The 19,945-nt window shown below is 37.6% G+C and overlaps 1 protein-coding gene across 1 annotated transcript; it reads right to left on the reverse strand.

Moving 5' to 3' along the window:
* Window positions 1-31: 31 nt before the first annotated feature.
* On the reverse strand, window positions 32-19,157 carry LOC124163927 (7-methylguanosine phosphate-specific 5'-nucleotidase). The gene is made up of 7 exons (XM_046541042.1): window positions 19,027-19,157; window positions 18,833-18,931; window positions 18,677-18,746; window positions 11,540-11,762; window positions 7,586-7,840; window positions 4,471-4,582; window positions 32-687 (listed from the first exon to the last, which is right to left on the reverse strand). The coding sequence occupies exons 1-7, from the start codon at window positions 19,054-19,056 to the stop codon at window positions 586-588; spliced, it is 891 nt and encodes a 296-aa protein (XP_046396998.1). The 5' UTR covers window positions 19,057-19,157; the 3' UTR covers window positions 32-585.
* Between the last annotated feature and the right edge of the window lie 788 nt (window positions 19,158-19,945).

The raw sequence follows: 19,945 nt of genomic DNA on the forward strand, positions 1-19,945 counted from the left end.
ATCCCAGTTAATGAAATATCCCAAATTTCTGTTTTATTCATATCTTTATTGAAACAAATAGTAAACAGTTAATACCTTCAAAAAGTGTGATGCAATCGATTTCTCATTAATATTCATCTCTGAATGAATATCACAGAGTGAAAATCACAAAAACCCTGAGGCATGCAAGCTCACACTTGCATTACAATATTTTAGCTGCAGTTGAACACAATACACTGCACCATGTACTTGCATGGATAGGCATAATAAAATCAAAGGTTCGGGTTTGTAGTAAAAGCTTTCTAAATAATTAAGATTATCGACATCATTTCATGAAGTAAATACTAAAACAAGAAAATATCTTATCTTCACTGAAGACATTGATAAAACCACAGTCATCCAGGACTTAAAAAAATAACAATCAGTATAAAAGTGATCTGATGTACTAACTTTTACAAGCTCAATTATTTAAGCAACCACTCTAAAAAAAACTGCCTTGCCATGATTGGAAACTGTAGACTGATTAATATCAATGATACTGGAAAGGCCAAAGAAATTTATATGATACATATAAAACCTGAGTAGGCCTAAGCCCCCCAATCACTTCTAAATAATTAAGCGAAGGAGGTCATTCATAACATTCATAGTTTGATCGTCGATAAGGACAATATCAAAGTGTTCCAGAAAACTGGGTAGCCTTTCTTCACACTGAAAAGAGTTCGTTTTCCGTAAAAGAATTAGAATATTCAAAATAAACACGGCATTGCATTATTGAAGAAACCATGCAAGTAATTAAAAAGTATCTTCCCTTCAAAAATGTTCCCTGAAGGTCCCAAGAGAGTAACATGTGTTAAGTCTTATCAAGCAATATTATAAGCCACCATCCATTGTCTCACTAAATTATATTTGAAGTCATGTAAGACACCATATGGTGGTACATAGCAGGGAATGTTTTAAGTTTCTATCTCCAAAATTTTATTATCATACTTAAGAAATGATGCTTGATAGTACAGTAGATTCCGGTTAATTGGGACATACCGGGACTTGAGAACCCAGGAAAGAAAAACTGATTTCCAACAGTTTTGAACCTCATTTGAATCTGATCTGAATCCTTAAAATCTGATTTGACTCTGTCTTGACACTGATTTCCACTGGTTTCCAGCGGACAGGAAATGGAAGGAAGTGATTTGAATCTCATTTCCATTGTAACTGGTTTCCAGCCGTCTTCCACATGGACTGTATTGACACTGACTTGAATGTCATTTGAAACTCTTTTCCTTATTTATTGGCTTGAAAGTGTTTTCCTCAAGTGCTTTCCAACAGAGTTGAATTGTAGAATGAATTTGAAATTCTCTTGAAATGAGTGTCTTATAAAAACCTATCTCACACAGGCTTTACGACTGCGTTGATTGGAAAATTACTTCTTCTGAGGCGTCAATGAGTATAATTAGTTCAAAATCATGGTCAGAAATAAAATAATGACGTCTGCTGCAAAATACTCATGAGATTCTGCAATTGCCACCAGTCTTGCAAAAATTCACGGGTGATGAAAAAAAATTACTGTATATCATCCACATTTTGTATTGTGCATCATTTCACCTGCTGGAGCTCACCGGGCATGCAATTTAAGTGGCTAATACGGCTTAAGCACGTTTAAACCTCACTTTGCGACTTCGCCTTTTAAAAAAATATAGCGGGCATAGTGCTGCCACCTAACTACAAAAGATAGCAAACCAAAGCAGCAACGCCGATACGCCGATTCCGTTCTGTTTACGTCGTTTACGTGCTTGTGGTTCTGTTTTATGCTAAAGTAATAGGGCGTGGAGAAAAAATAATCATCAGTATTATTTAACCAATGCTAAATTCCCGCAGCGTTGAATTAAGCCATTCGTGCGTCTCTTCAGTCTTCAAGCGACAGTGGAAGCCTGATGTGATTTCGATCTTTTGTGTTTTCATTGAATAATTTATCTTGTGTCAACAGATTTTGAGCGATTACTAATATTTTTGTATGCAATATGTATAATATGTACTTGCGTTACGTCGCCGAAGAGAACCTACCAGGATTTTCAGAGTATTGTGTATCTTGCTGGTTTGTTTGTGCTAAGTGAAACGACCGTGCTCATGTATTTAAACATTAATGGCAAGTTTCTTTAGTGTAACATACAGATATCGTTGGCTTAATTCTGAACCAGAATTGTTTTCATAAGTCACGTAAAGAAGTCTTTCTTTCATAAAGGCATCTGAAATATTTTCTAGTGTTGTGATTTTTCTGTTAATCACGGAAAAATTTGTGCTCTTCGATAATTCAAGATTGTGGAATCTGATGTAAGTTGTTGTTGTTCTGGTGCAGTGACTGTTCTGTTACTCTTGGCAAAACTTTTGCCTTTCGATGACTTTTCAAGAACTGATAAACAATTACAAAAAGCACAACTATAGTTTGTCTAACTCTCCTTCTAATGAGATTTCATCTGTAAATTCTGTTTCCCTAAATTATTTCTAACGCATGAAATTGAGATTTTAAGTGTATTCTGCCTCAGAATTTTACCAATTTAGATGACTGTATTTTCAATTGAATATGTACTTCCAAAAGGGTTTGTGCATTCTTAATAAATACGTTAATAGAGCCTGTGTTATTTTGTTGTGGTGGGAGACTTACATGAAGTTCATTTTGTTAGGCTGTATTTTGTAAACTTTTTTCAGCTGAGTCTACATCCAGATTGATGATAGAGATGTAGCAGGTGAAGTTAGAAACGTTGGTTGAGTGCAGCTCTGCGAAACTTGGAATTGGCGGAAATAATTATTTCCGCCTCGGGTATCAGCAGTTAACTCATGTATCCGAAGTTAACTTATGCATCAGCAGGTCATAGGAGGTGAGAATCGAGTCGCAAACAAGATTCAGATAGGTATGAAGGTGGAAAACAGATTCGAAATAGCTTAAACGGGGAAACCGGATTCAAATCTGTTGAACAGTGGAAACCAGAGTCAAACCACATTCATGGAAATGAGTAGGAAAACAGCCGCCATGTTGGACCTTCACAACTGATTTCCCACTGTCTTCCTACTGATTTCCAGCTGTTTCAATTTTCAAAACAGATTCAAAGGAGAAGGAAATCAGTGCGTCAAACCTGTTGGAAATCAGTGTCAAATCTGATGGAAATCAGTTTTTCCTTGCTGGGAACTTTGCCCCAATTAGGCGAACTATCCTATATAGGGGCATAAACAAACGTTGAAATGATAGTAAGAAGACTAAAGAATGTTTATAATGCTACATAAGTTGATTCAACTATTAATTTGATTAATAAATCAGCAAGTTTAGTTAATTTATTATCAATTTTAAGAACTATAACAATTTAGTTAAAAATATTTTTCACAGCCTCGGGCGACGCTGAATGAATGTCTTTTACTAAGTCCTATTAAAGAAAAGTCCTATCCTCTTGCGGATAGTATAGCAACGAGAGCTTTCAAAATAGGGCAAGAATAGGAACACTTGTGAAAAATAAGAGTTTATCAAAGGAGGAAAATATAAAAAAATAGTATGTATTCTGAAAAAAAAAAATTAATTTGGTCGCGAGTACAGAGTCTATGTCGCCGACTCATGACCCAATAAAGCAGCATGCTGTCCCAATTAAGAGGAGAATACTCTAGGATATTCCTCTATTGGGTTCTGTTCTTCAAGATCTGCCCCAAGTAACCGGTGGACGCATTAAACGGAATCTACTGTACACACGTACATACCTAGGTACCTTATCGAGAAATGCCATGATAAGAGTACTTGAAAATGACACCTCAGGGTTGAAATGCATCCTGACAATAAAAATTTCCACTGAAACGTTAGCAAGGTTGTTTATTTTTCATTTCAACACATGGATTTTCACAAAGTTAAAGCAGAATCGATTGATTTCAGAGTGCATTTATATCCATGGTTTTTGTAACAGATCAGATGAACTGCCAAGATTTTTATGACTTTATTAGCAATCAATTTAAGAGCTGTGAACAGATGGCATAGCTGTTTAAGTAGCACTTAATTTTCAATTTAGCCACTAGTTTCTAAGTTTGGAAAGATTTGCGCTGTAAACATCTTTAAAATTTTATCAGCAAAAACAATATGTTTTCTGTTAACAGGAATTGATCTAGCTCCATTATTTCAAAAAAGCTATGTATAAGAATAAAAACTGAGAATGCAAAGCTTGTCAACTTGATTTTTAACACAAATAAAATGGGCAATTTTTTCAGAAAAAGGTCAATAAGTACTGCAAGGCAGAGGGTATTTTTAAAGTGTTTGATCCAATGTAAAAAGAAAACAGAATCATGTTTTGTGAAGCATGCCTTAGTAAGAGTGTGACCATTTGTTTCAGCGATAAATCTGAAATACAACTTTACTCTGCCTAACTCCATCAATGGCTTCAAGTTACTTGGAGAAAAAAAGGATCAAAACAAGGAATCTCAGGGTACTTACTATTACATAAAATATGATTTTCGAAAATACATCACCTTTTCATAAAGAAATCCTATCTTCAGAACTGCCTTCGGAGGAGGTTCAACAACTTCTGCCATTCCTGAATCTCCAACATTATCTCCAAGGAGTATCACATGGCTTCTTGAGCTAGTGGGTAAGAATTAGATAAAAAGATTATTCACATTAAAAATATAATCCATTCCTTTTCCCTGCATTCAACGTCTTAGGTAGTTAAAATTATATGCCTCCATGAATCACGTCACTACACAACATACCATAGAAAAAGGAACCAGGATTGAGCCAACACAAATTGAGTAACATGAGAGCATAAAGGAATAAAGCTATTCTTAAATATAATCTAATATTCTTCTCCCGGTCAAGGCGAATGATTTTTTCTCTGTGGATCTTTCGCACGATTGTGCATTGCGGGTGACTCCCGTAAAAGTTATCACCGTGGCTAGTCCCGGTATACTTTGAACTAGTCTAGAGCGAACACCTCTTTGTGTTCTATGTCCGGGCCTGCTCTCCGGCTGTGGCGCTGTGCGCACGATTTGGACTGCTTGTGGCATCATATGCTCAGCAGTCCAGCAACATCTTGTCTGGTAGTGTCCGAAAATATCCACAGAGAAGAATGACGCCTCAGTAGCTTAACTGGCTAAAGCACTCGACCGGAAATCGGGGGATCCGGGTTCAAATCCCGGTCAAGGCGAATGATTTTTTCTCTGTGGATCTTTCGCACGATTGTGCATTGCGGGTGACTCCCGTAAAAGTTATCACCGCGGCTAGTCCCGGTATATTTTAAACTATTCTGAAATAGTTAACATGTTCATTTAAAGCCACAAAACTTTGCAGTAAAAAAAGTCTTCTGTAAGTCGATAATTTACTCCAGAAATAGGGAAAAATATGTCATTGGTATTTCATAGATAATCTAGTGGAAAATGAAGAAAAAATTTATAACCTTATTCGGGGGAAGGAAACTGAGGAGTATGTTGCAAACAAATGTTATATATCAATATGATACCATCTTACATTTACATGTTGGAATCAAAGACTACTTGGCTGATTTTGAAAAGAGTTAAAGTTCTTCGAATGTTCAGGGTCGTAGTCATTAACTTCAAGCACTTTTCTTCTGTGATTTTCTACCTCAAACCGTTAATCATGGCAGATGATGTCTTGAAATGAAAAATAACATGGATTTAATGATGGAATTGAGAAATATGCTCCCGAAAAGACATTGAGGCAGGGAAGGTACAACTCAACTCAGTTCAACACCTTGTTCGGTAAAACCCATCCTGAAGTTTGCTCCAAGAAGATGGCTTGATGGTATAACTGGCTACACGCCTGACCTGCAATCGGAAGATCCAGGTTCGAAACCCGGTTAAGCCAAATATTTTTCATAGTGAACATCTTCCTTGGTGCATATCAATACATAGAGATCACTAGTCTGCTTTTATAATAATTCTGAACAATAATACATGGCGTCCAGTACACATTTATTTCTTTCGAGTATGTATACTAGAACCATGATACTACTACTTTTGTTTGCAGTAGGGTAGATTTCCAGGTTCTGTCCACATTGTCATTTTGATGGCCATGTTTCACCTACTGTGCTGTAAGCGTTCTCAGGCCACGCTGAAGTATACAGCAGTGTCCAACATTTATACAGCAACGTCACATTGAGAGCGTGTGCAAGCTTGTTGCTAACTGGTCCCCCATCCTCTAAGCACGGGAAGGGGGAGGTCTTACTGGGGTCCAGAAACAACATACAACACTGGTTTCCAAGCGCTGCAAAGGGTGTAGCAGTCTTCCCAATTCATTTTGTATGACCTTTTGGTTATTTCCACTGCTTCTCTGATTAATCTTGGGAAATATCATTTTCTTTGGCCAGAATTTTTCAGTTTATCTAAGTTATAGAACATGACCTGGTTCTGACTAGACATGATGAGCAGTAGCTTATTTCTCTTCTTGTCTATTCCTCAGTGCTTGAGCATGTTCTTTCATTCTGCATTGTATGGTCCTCTTTTTTTCCCTCTATACATATATGATTTCCCAAAGCTGCATTGCACCTTGTATGTACACACACTTGTGAATCTCAGGAGGAAGGGAGTCTTTCCCTGGCCTGGTAAACTAGCCATTTCATTTCAACATCTAAACCTGGTTTGAATACGATGTTTAGCAAGTACATACTTGTAATATCCTACTACCAGTGGCGGCGCGTGCGTATACGCATGTTAGCAAGTGCACACCCAAAGATGAATAAATTATAAAAGAAAACTATTCCTTTGCAACGCGAAGGATAAAAGTACTGTCTGCATATGCAAGAAACATGAGCCTCTGAACGCTACAGCTATCTCCTTTTCGAATTCACCGCTCTACAAGTGTGCGATCCCGTGGCATCATGCCGGGCGCATTTTCGGTCTGTGCGATCGCTTGAGGGAGCTCTGGCGGGACGAGGTAAGCGGGGGGGTATGTGCTGTTCAAAGGGGCGATGGGAGCAGACTCAAAACCATGCGAATGCGCACGCGCATGTTTTTGGTGACTGACTAGCAGGTAGTGTAGTGGTGTAGCCGCCACCTACACTACCTGCGCCCAGGATCCTAGTCCGTCTACAGAGCCATCTGTATAGCCGTTTTCTACACTACTTCCTCATAGGATGTAAGGAAAAGAGAATGAATTTCAACTACCGTCACTTGTAAAGGTGTGTGGAGAATAATCATTTTCATACATGCTAATATTATTTCTGTTCATGCAATTTTAAGGGTAGAGTGTACCAGTGATATGTTTTGCTTGCTATGTATTCTATTACGACGAAATATGACACTCATGGATTAGGATTAACATAATATAATTAAATCATCCTATATCTGCTCTAATGCACACCCTAGATAAATTACCACCAGCCGCCACTGCCTACTACCCTACTGTGAACCTGAACGCTGTAAAAACTTACATCAGATACTTTTTTTGTGAAGTGCTAAAACTAATATTTCACTATTTTTTATATAAACCACCCTTCACCTATTGATACATTGACATGGAGCCAACTTCAACTCAGTTGTAAGGCCGAGACTGTTCCATCTGACTTACTCGCCAGGAAAGCCTTCAGTCACTTATCCCAAACCACAAGATTTTATGCATAATTTAACTTACTGTCCGCTCTTATTTGGGCCACTTCCAGCTGTGTGCTTGTTGAACACATGTATGAATTCACCTTTGAAGCCATCCAAAACCACAGAAGAGTCTTTGTGAGAAAAAATGAGAAAGTTTGAAACTATGGATACATTTGGAAGGAGTACTTGGTGTTTTTTCAAGACAGCATGAACAACATCCCCGATGCCAGCAGACAGGACTAGCACTGGGATTCCAGCCTTTTCTAATGTGACCATCATATCATTGGTACCATCCCTGTAAAGGCAACAAAAAATGCATTGATAACCTCCCATGCATCTGATCCAATAATGTGATTTATCATTTATTAGTCCAGTGATTAGTTGTTAGAGATATAAGACACTTCGAGTGAGGTACAAAAACAGTAGAAATAAAAAAATGTTATAAATTCAGAAATTCATCCACAGAATAAAATAAAATTTTCAAAATAAATTCACAAAGCTTGCTTGCTTGAAGGGGCATAGTCTTGACTCTCTTAACTTCAGATAACAATAGGTCCATGTGCCAAGGGGCATAACCCAAGTTTTTAGTTCTCATATATGTTTTGTGGAGGCTTGTAGAGCTCATTCTATATTAACAATGATAATTGTCATTGGTTAAACTTATCTTAAGAGAATTAAAGAATATCAATGGTGGTTCAAAAATAAGGACCCAGCATCTCTCTTTGCCAAACACATGCTACGTGAGAACCATATTAGTGATTTTAAATTAGATATCCTACAATCAGAGAAAAAGGGACCAAGACTTGATGACATAAAGTGTATTGAAATTTTAAGAAGTGTCAAAAATAAGGAATAACGATTGACGATATATATAATAATTGTTGACGATATTTTGTATCCTTCCCACTCCCCCCTTATAGACCTTCCTTTCTTACACACCTACAAGAAAACAAACCCATTTCTGACCTTGCCTCCCCTCCTACCCCAGATGACTGTTTTCATGGACACACTGGTATTCCCCTCTTCCCTTTCACCGAACTCACATGCCCCTACCTCCCCACCTTTTTTTTGAGACAGTGTAAGTACGGAAATCCTTATCCATGCTCTTAGGACCCTAGGCCACCATGGAAGCGCCACTTTGGAACTGCGTTTGGCGAGTAACCTTGAGTGGTGAGCCACTTCATCAGCCACCACACTTGCTCAGTTCATTGTTTTTTATTGATCGTGATGGATGTGGAAGAAGCTTGTGGGTTTGATTTCATGTTTGTTTACTTCCGGAATAAAAGGGAAAAAAACAGGAGAAAATACTGAATACACCCTTTGTTACACTTCTGTCATCTCTGTCATTCTGCATCTCTGTCCGAGTACAATAGGGTAGTTTCCTTCATCAAAGAAAACAAAAGGCATTGATTGCGATTCGTTACCCACCATAAGTGTATTCATATTATACAAATTATTTTGTTTTAGAAATACCGGTTTAGACGAATGGCAATGTTCCGTTATTATCCTCATTTGAAAAGGGCCAGATTGGCACCCATGCGATGCCACTCTACGTGACTACACAGGGACCTAGTTTCTATATGAGAAGATAGGAGTTATACATCGTCTAAGGTTACCAATGCATGCATGAGGCGTAGAGCTCAGGGAAACATGTCATAATCATCACTTATTAAAACTGGCTAAGGTCGGAAAGTTTTCTTCGTTTGATAAGGTATTAATAATCCTTATTTAAGCCTAGCGCTACCAGTCAGCAGGGTACTCAGCTACCCGCTAGCAGCCTGCATCGTATCAGCGCTCAGCTTCTCCTCAAGGTCACTTCACAGGGCAGCAGCGGGAACCAGAAATACGTCGCACGGAGAGATTTCCCGGCATTCATACTTGCGCGTTGCGTTTTCGCGGGCTTGAAAATTTTCACTTTTCATTTAATCGCAAAAAATAGATATCGTCATTTAAAAATCTAAAAGCGTGAAATACGTACTCCAGGAGTAATAATCTTTCGATTTAGGCAATAAAAAAATAATAGGAAACCACCCTATTCACTACTCATGTCCCGCAACGCTGGCCTGGTTTTCCCTTCTAAGATAAAACGTTCCACGTCAAGCCTCGCCATGATCACTAGTTCCACTGGTGTAAAAAAACATACAAAACTAATGGTGTCTCCACAGAGTATTGCTAGTGTGCAGTGCTTCATATTAGGTTGTTGTTGTTATACACCAAAGTAGCCCAGTGTGCTGTTGTACATACAACTCAATGATTTTCATGGTGGCGCCAACATGGTAGCCTAATGTGCAACGGCCCTTACACCCATTCCCCATCTCTTTGGCCAAGCTCCGCCCCTGGGAATTCCACCCATTAACCCTCTCCTCAGATCGATGTGTTTTTGAAATTTTTGAAATCATTTTGTTTATGACTACTGCCACTTTGAAACCTAGGTCGTACATTAAATATTTAAGTGGAATAATTAAGTTTTCTTTTTTTTTCGTCACGTTTAGTAGATTCCATTAAGTCATCTGAAACAACTAATTTATCACATTATTATGAAAAATAAAAACACTGCAATAATCAAAACTTGTTCCATAGTACAAAGATTTTATAGTGAACAATGAAATAACAATATATGAACCTAAATCCTTTGCCATTTCACATTCAGAGGAGAATGAATGCTTCCCAGCCTGAGTGCTCAGTAGTGAAAAATCAAATAATTATAACATTTAATTTTATGCTGATCAATAAAATTTTATACAGAGCATGGTCACGAAAAAACTACAAAGAAACACAAAATATCTTTAACATTATTTATACAAAATAGATACAAATACATATATTACAAGCATTCTAATACATTCTATTGTATTCTGAGTCAGCCAGAAAAATATTAAGGCTATGGTAGTGTTCATTCAATAGGGTGGTTTCCTATTATTTTTTTATTGCTTAAATCGAAAGATTATTACTCCTGGAGTACGTATTTCACGCTTTTAGATTTTTACATGACGATATCTATTTTTCGCGATTAAATGAAAAGTGAAATTTTTCAAGCGCGCGAAAACGCGACGCGTAAGTATGAATGCCGGGAAATCTCTCCGTGTGACAAATCTCTGGTTCCCGCTGCCGCCCTGTGAGGTGACCTTGAGGCGAGTTGAGCGCTGATGCAACGCAGGCTGCTAGCGGGTAGCTGAGTACCCTGCTGGCTGGTAGCGCTTGGCTTAAATAAGGATTATTAATACCTTATCAAATGAAGAAAACTTTCCGACCTTAGGCAGTTTTAATAAGTGATTATTAAGACATGTTTCCCTGAGCTCTGCGCCTCATGCATGCATTGGTAACCTCAGACGATGTGTAACTCCTATCTTCTCGTATAGAAACTAGGTCCCTGTGACGTCACGTGGAATGGCATCGCATGGGTGCCAATCTGGCCCTTTTCAAATGAGGATAAAAATGGACCATTGCCATTCGTCTAAACCGGTATTTCTAAAACGAAATAATTTGTATATTATGAATACAGTAATGGTGGGTAACGAATCGCAATCAATTCCTTTCGTTTTCTTTGATGAAGGAAACTACCCTATTGTAAATTAAATTGATCATTTACATCAAAACAAACTCAATTTATCTGGTGTGCCCAATCGTGGCAGTGAATTGGCAGATCCACCTGAGGATTATGTTAATTATTTGTTGATTAGCATCTTGAAGTGTGGGTCTTAAAGGATTAAATTCAACATTTTTGGCCAACGTTTCAGTGTATTTGGCCTTTTTTTAAAAATTGAGGTCAAGAAAATTGATTAATTTTTTTTTAATTAATATTTTAAATTGAGGTCAAGGGAAAAAAACTCAATTCAGCTAATTTTTCAACAAGTGCTTGATTAAATTTTTAGATATATTTTTTTTTAGATTTATTTATTTTTCTTAATCCAGTCTTAAGAAGGAAAAAGAAATAAAAACTGGCCCCTGAGATTTTACCATCCCGGACCCGCCCTCTAGGTGGGCCTGACAGTACCTCAGGATGGTGTGCGTCTCTTGTACGGCATCAACAATGTCCTCGGGAGTCAAATGACACCCAATCAGCAAACTTTCTGCCTCTTTGTACCACTGGATCATATGAGGAGTCTTCTCTTCCACACTCATCTTGTGGCACACTTCAATAGGATAGTACTTATGAAATAATTCCAAGGCTTTTTCCTTGTAGTTCATTGGTAAATGCCGGCTAACTTCAAAGATACCTGAAACAAGAGGAAATTTCACGCATGTTTAAACCTCTATATAACAAACCTCTGGAGATCAAGACAAGATAAGATAATATTTATTTGCCTAGCGATCAAAAATACAAAATGAAAGCAGTATGTACAATGGTATAAGGCACATCAAAAACAGGAAAAAAACAATAAGAATACCCCAACAAAGATACATTCAATTAAAAAAAAAGTAAAAGCCATTGATTAAATTATGAGCGTACAAAAAGAGAAATTTATGTTAAAAGGAGTCACCGAAGAACTCATTCACTGAGTAATACATTTTATCTAAAAGAAACATTTTAAGGCTACTTTTGAATTTTATTATCGACTCTGTTTGTTAAAGCTCACGAAGTTTGTTAAACAGGTGGAGACCCATGTTAGATGGCCCCATTGCCGATTTTTTAGTCCTTACATAGGGAACACGAACATCATGACATCTTCTAGTGGAGTAGCAGTGGATATCAGAGTTGGGAGTAAAATCTATTGGGTGACCTTTGATATAGAGAGTGGCATACATAATATATACACCGGGTAAGGCCAAGATTTTAAAGTTGCTAAACAGTGGCCGACAGGGTGTTCGCGGGCCAGTTTGAGCAATTATTTTGATAATTCTTTTTTGAATTTTAAATATTTTTATAGCAGACACCAACACAAAGCAAAAAAAAATTTAAGGCCCCAATTTTTCTCTGATTGACTAAATGCATTTTCCCCTCTTTACTCATCAAACCTATTTACAATGACCAATTCTGTGCAACAAACAAATTTTTTGCACAAATAACATTTTTCATCACATCATAAATAGTCTAGTAAGACTCAGTCACTGACATTCCCCATTTTGTGATGCCTTCACAGTGCATGGTAAAAACAATCTATAAGAAGCTAAAGAATTAATAACTGACATTGTGATTTTCAATGTTTAAAAGACGTTAAAAAATATGCACATTTTCAAGGTAACACATTCGAATTAGGACAATTTTTTGGAGGGGAATTTTTCAAATTTGCCTGTGATAGTGGCTTTTAAGGTGGTTATTTTGATGTTACTTAATTTACTGCTTTAATCAGAGCTGAGCTGGACAAATCATTGTGGTCCACAGCAAAAATACATGACATAATATGAAAGATGAATTGGGGCAAAGAGTGCACCAATGATATTAAGTAAAAGATGAAGTTTTATCTTCTTAATTTGAGCAATAACACCTTCAAAGTGAATTCCAAAATAATTATCAATCATCCAATAATGAATTTTTTTGCATTAGAGCTTGCCAAACTGCTGATATATGGCACATAACACAAGGTGGTAAATTTCTTATTTACTAGTGCAAATATTTCAAGCGTCTGTAAGATTTCCATGAAAATTCGCCAGTACAACTGTTGCCATCAAAATGATCTTCTGCAGTATTTTAAACATTAGCAACGAGCATAATAATTTCCTCTAAAACCAATTAGAGAGGAAGAAATGCAACTAACCCAAAATTTTACGGGCAGAACTATATTTCCAGAGGACTACTAGTGATTCGCCTTAAAAGTTGGTTTTTGTGAGGTCAGGGTACAGCTCAAACCACACCAAGCCACAGGCATATGAAATTCCCACATTCTGGCAGGGAATGTCATCTTGCAATTTGAGCATTTTATTTTTGGGGTGTCGGAAAGCATCATTAGGGACATGAGCCAGGGAACCTCTTACCATTACCAAAGTGCCCCCTCAGACAGCATGCTATCTCTAAAATCAAATACATATATTGCTCATCGCTCACTCAGTAATTCAACCTAAAAGTTGGTTGGGGTGGTGAGGGCAGAGCTCAACCCAAACTGATGGTTTCTTTAGGGTGTGGGGGGCAGCTACCTTGCCTGGGCTTATCATGAAAATTTTTGGAAGTAAGGAAATAAAACTTTGTAAGGTTCACTGTTATTTAATTATGGGCACGACCCGGGTTTCGTAACTTGGTTACATCGTCAGGTGACTGATCTTGCATGCATCATACATTTACATCAGCAAGATCAGTCACCTGACGATGTAACCAAGTTACGAAACCCGGGTCGTGCCCATAATTAAATAACAGTGAACCTTACAAAGTTTTATTTCCTTACTTCCAATATGGAGAGGTTTCACAAAGTAAAGCCTGAAGTTATTAGTTATATGAGAATTTTTGTTTGGGGATGACCAAAGTCTTAGATCTGAACCACAGACAGTACTGTCAGGAGCCAATTACTCTACTCGATGGGAAACCACTCTTCCAAAATAAATATAACTGATTTAATGTTTTATCATAAATATTCATAATTTTTTTATAATTAATTCATAGGTCTCCAAAAACATGTCAGACCACAATTCAATGCCCTAGCTCCTTCAGAGAAGCAATAAAATTGCCCTTGAAGTCATAAATACAAGTGCTCTGTACAGACAAGGAAAAGTTAGGAAATATTCTGAAAACTGAAATATGTGGATAAAAATGAGAAATCTAACTCAATTTTCAAACTTATGAAAACACAGGAAGTCATGAAGGTTAGTGACTCAAAGAAGCTGGAAGGGAATTCGTCTGGAAGTAAGGAAAATTCATTCATAATAGGGTGGTTTCCTATTATTTTTCATTGCCTAAATCGAAAGATTATTACTCCTGAAGTATGTACTTCACGCTTTTAGATTTTTAAAGGACGATATCCATTTTTCACAATTAAATGAAAAGTAAAAGTTTTCAAGCACGTGAAAGTGCGACAGCTAAGTATGAATGCTGGGTATACCCTAGGTGATGTCATTCTGGTTCCTGCTGTCGCCGTGTGAGGTGACCTTGAGGCAAGGATATGTGCGCCGCTGCGATGCAGGCTGCTAGCAGGTAGCAGAGTACCCAGCAAGCAGGTAAAACTTGGCTTAAATAAGGATTATTAATATCCTTTCAAACAAAGGAAACTTTGCGACCTTAGGAAATTTTAATACTTGATTATTAAGAGTTGTTTCCCTGAACTCTGTGCCTCATGCATGCATTGGTAATCTCAGACGATGTAAAACTCCTGATTAAAATTCAACTAAAGTAGGATTTCTAAAACCAAATAATTTGTATATTATGAATACACTAATGGAGGGTAACGAATCGCAATCAATGCCTTTAGTTTTCTTTAATGAAGGAAACTACCCTATTGCTGGTCTTCTTCAACCAACAACAGGCAGGAAAGAAACTGATAACGGCACAGAGAAGCCTACTTTTATGAGTGAGATATCAGAGAAAATAAGATTAGTTGATTTGATTAGGGATAATGGAACAGTGACGAAATGCTAGGTCATTCTGATGAAGGTTCTTTTGAGTGTATCTGCACAAGTGAAAAAATAAGGATAGCATATACGACGAAGAAATTTTACGATTGCAAGACTTGAGAAGCTATAGTTGGTCATAAAAAGCAAATTCGTCCACACATTATTCCCACCCATGATAACTCAGCCCTTTCCACATCAAAAAATTTTATGATCCATACACCATACTCACTTTCTTAAGGCCGTTTTACACGGTACACGGAATTGCGCAGTCTGACGTACGTGCGAAGGCCCAATCAAAATTGCGTCGTGTAAAGCGATGAATTGCTAGAACACATGCGAGAATGCGTGGATGCGAGACAGCAAAATAGCCCCTGTTCTAATTTCGTTCATGCATTCACGCAATTCCACGCCATTTTAGAAATTAATGCAGCTCTAACCTGCGCAATTCCGTGTACCGTGTAAAACGGCCTTTAGGAAAACTTGGATAAGCTTACAGTACCCAACAAGACTCCCCACCCTTACTCTTTCAAGGCTCCTGGAAGTTCAGCATGCTTGTACTCCAAAATAAATGCAAAACATTAACAACTTACTCACAGCTTACATAAACAAATCATTAATGGATCCAAAATGACAAAGTCTAGAGAATGATGGCCCAAATGGCAATATTGTCAATTGGAAAACTACAAGCTTTTACATTAGAATTAGTCACTAAAATACTAATGAGTGTAATGACAATAAATATAACTTGACTATTTTGATAGCCTTTCGCTAAAACATTACAAAGTTTTGACATTCTATCCCTTAAATAGCCACAAAATCACAAATTCAAAGCTTTCAGGCGATTACCAGAAAAATGCACTGAATTCCATCTCTGAATGCTTAATGAAATTATTATTAACATCAAAATAGCTTATAGCAAAATAGCAATTGCTAGGCTGAATAACACGTGCGCCGCACCATCATTAAATGCAGATATAATAGAGCTTGAATACAATTTACTTTCATTAAAATAGAATGAGCGATATTCGCGATATTGTCCTTCATACTTGGGTGATGGAATTGTGTAACAGATGATAGGAATGGACTATGGAGAGGGGAAAATGCCCCAGCTAGGAAGACTCATCGGGAATCCCCAAAAAGAATTTAGATTTTTAATACCGAGAATTGGTGGGTTTTTTTATCTAATTCTTTGATCACGACAACAGAATTGGAAAATGTATTATTGAATATCATTTCTTTATTCATTGACATAAAATTTATTAGCAGACAGATATTGCTCATGGTATTAGCAGACAGATATTGTATAAAGTGGCACCCTTTGCAAATGTTGATTTTACAGATTGTCAGTTTCAACTCAATTGGAGGGGGGGATACAGCTCGCATACACGGCCTCACCTCTGCATAAATTCAATTTTTACTTCAAGAAATTTTTTCCATCCTAGTTACATGGCTATGAGCCAAAAGGGTGGTTAACAACCCAACCCATTTTTCTAAAGTAATGCACATAGAATTTCTTGAGTATTTTCTACAAGTGATATACTTTTTACATGGCAAAAAATGTGTATTTTTGGGGGCTTAGTGGCTAGAGAGTTGGCCTCCCACGCAGTGGTTCAAATCTCGACAGTGGCAGAGATTTTTCAGACTGCTCAATCCACACTCGGGTGCTTTGTGCTTGCTATTCTAGTTCAGCACTTCATTGGTTGGACGGGATGTTTAGCCGTAATCCTCAAGGTACCTTTCGTTAAGAGCAGACTAATGCCGATGCCAGGTTTCCCTCCACCCTTGCTTCCCAAGCCTTCTCTCACAGCACAAATGTCCTTAGCTCGCCTCCTCCAAATACCATGTACCAAAAGTGTAATTTGTTCGAAACTTGAAAGCATACCAGTGTTTACAGAAAAATGAAGTCCTCAACATGAATGGTTTAACACACTCAATGCGGATGCCTTGAATTCAAGGCATCCCGCGCTAGCCTAGGACGCGGATGCCTTGAATACAAGGCATCAGTCCCGCTAGGTTTCTCGGCCCGCCATCTGCCTCCGCGTCTTCTACTAGACCCTGCAATTGTGCCCAGCGTCTCAGTGTGTCTTCTCCTGTGACTGGATACCAGTCGTTTGCTTGCAGCAGATTTTTTGCCTTCTTTTTATTATAATATATTTATTATAATTTTATTATAATATTTAATATTTTCTTTATTAATAGTGCAAATTTTAATAATTTTGAACTATGTATGATTGTATACGATTAAGGAAGACATAATATCTGGTATTATTGCAAAATATTTTTTCCGCGTGGCGGTGTGTTATGATAAATTTTCTCAGCATTGAGTATGTTAAAGCATTCACATGCATTGAGCCAGTTAATGGCTGAGTCATAGGCGGATTTAGGGGGGGGGGGGGCATGTGCCCACCCAGGTGCTTAAAATATAGACAAGGTTTTTGATACGGTTATCATTACGTCCGTTTTATTTTGTACATTACAGAGCCTCAATCATTTAACTTAATATTAATAAATTTCATATCAAAAGAAAGGGAGTACTTTCTACAGTAATTTGTATATTTTGTTTTAAATCTTAAACACGAGAAGACCAATCAGACCCTAACGCCCCTCAAAAAAATATCCTGGATCTATCCCTGGGCCGAGTCAAGCATAAAATGAATGAACGTTTTCTGTGTCAGTGAAAAAAAAGAAGAATAAGTGGGATTTGTAAAAAGTAGAAATGGATATGTTGGTATTACTTTTAAGAGGAGAAAATAGTATACAACAGTGAGACCACAGAGGGAGCAAATGAAAAGGCGGGGAGGTTGTTTGGATAATGCTCCCCATTTTTCACCAAATTTTAAATGAAATCACAAATTTCAGATGATGCTGTCATGTGGTGATGACTTGATGGTAGTCTCTTCCCTCCGAAATACCTTCTATAAAAACTTCCACACTATTGCTAGGAACCATTGGTTGGAGGTTAAAACAGACTGATAAAATTCATTGAGGGAAAATTGAGGATGACGTTCAAGGAATAGGAATGTGATGATAAACTGATAGTATTTAATGTCATGAATGGGTGGGTACTAAAAAAGCATGTCTAGGCATCTTAAGTGCACCTCGTAATGGTCTGCCATGTGCACACATCTGTTACCTGCCAGCATTTATAGTAATGGTTGCTCGCAGAGCATCTACCTCATGTCCACACGTCATTAAAAATGACAGCACGGGTATATGTGAAGAATCGGTTGAGGAATCTTGAATAACGCATTCAGAAGAAATGTATGATGACATCAATAAGGACAATTGGGATTTACAGATATGATTGACGCTTTATGACTTAAATTATTTATAAAGTAGCAATTATAGGAATGCCGACAGTTAAGCAATGAAACTGAACACTGAAATAGTGATCAGGGAATCATTGAACTTATTTATGCAACACCACGGGGAAGCAACTAAGTTACATGCGAACTCAAGAAGTAGGGCTCATAATTATTTAATTCATTGGTTTATATCACTTCGAAGATGCAATGAAAGCTGCCTACATCAATGACACAAAGACAACTTCGGGTTCAAACTTGAACTCGCTCACTTTTCTCTTGGGTTGATACTTGTGAGCAAACTAAAAATGTAACGATCATAAGCACGCTATCTGATAATACTATCGACTTACCAAAACTAGAAAGGCATCTTTTGCCATTTTCGTGCTGCTTCGTTAGCGTCATATCAAAATCTGTTATCACCTAAAACATCAACAAACAACATAAGAGATAAAGAGGCATTGGGATCCCTTCTGAGATAAAATCATAGATTATAAATGAATAAAAACCTGCAACATATCTTTTCCTCCGTCTATGAGCGTATTTATCAGTGATTCGACCATATCTCTGTCCTTCATCCTTACATTCTCTCCCAGCAACAATTTTATCTATTTGGCGCACAAAGAAAGATATGGCATTACTTCTCCGTTAACTTGAAATAAGGAATTCTACAAACCGGGATATAACAAGTGGAAAGACGTACATCACCCAGTTCAAATTTTTTCCCCGTCATTTCCACTGCGGCACCACGAAAATAAGCAATTCGAAACAGGCGAAAATGACCTCAGAACCTCGATACCACCGTTGTTTTCACCTGCGCGGAGCCGGTACAAAAATAAATATTCGCGCAACGCTTTTCGTGCTTCGAATTTTTGTTATTACCAACCGCGAACCCGCGAACGCTTCAAACCTAGGATTACGCATACATTTAACCGAGGGCTATCTCCTCGGCAAAAATATTTTACTTGTAATGCTCAATTCTACGCAGGTGAAAATTTTGCGAATCATGGATTGCATAGTTATAGCAATATATGAAATAAGAGCCCATCGCAATCTAATACTTTTTATTCTTGTTGTAAACTTGACTTATTCATTATCATATAGTGAGTAACGCTAAAACCCAATGAAACAACAGCTCCGCCACTGAAAGAGATCTTCCCCTTAGCGTTTAAGATGCGGTGTAATATTTCCCCTTGTCATTGTAAAGTTGATAAATAATGCAATGAAATATGGATCTTTCTATCTTCCGGATTTTCGCCGCGTTGATTGGCCGAGGTCGACGACAGTTTCACCGATTCCACCAGGCGAATTGCCGATGACGGCTTTCGGGCTGCGTTTGCGGAACCCTCGTTCTCTCGCAGCTGCACTTTGATCGCTCGGTTTCTGGAACACTTTCTTCTAAGCATTAGTCAGATGATATTTTTAACTTTTCTCTACCCTAACAAACATTAAATCAGGATTCTACTGTACTTGTTTAATTTTAACCTTTTCTCTCCAAAGTTAACCTCTGAATTTCTTGTGAACTGTCTTATTTATATCTCTAGTGATAAATTGTGCAAAACTTTTGCATACACCCATTCACGAATTATTATAAAAAGTCTTTGTACCGACTGGGAATAATT

This window comes from Ischnura elegans, chromosome 8 (genome assembly GCF_921293095.1).
Source record: "Ischnura elegans chromosome 8, ioIscEleg1.1, whole genome shotgun sequence".
Taxonomy (NCBI): Eukaryota; Metazoa; Arthropoda; class Insecta; order Odonata; family Coenagrionidae; genus Ischnura; species Ischnura elegans.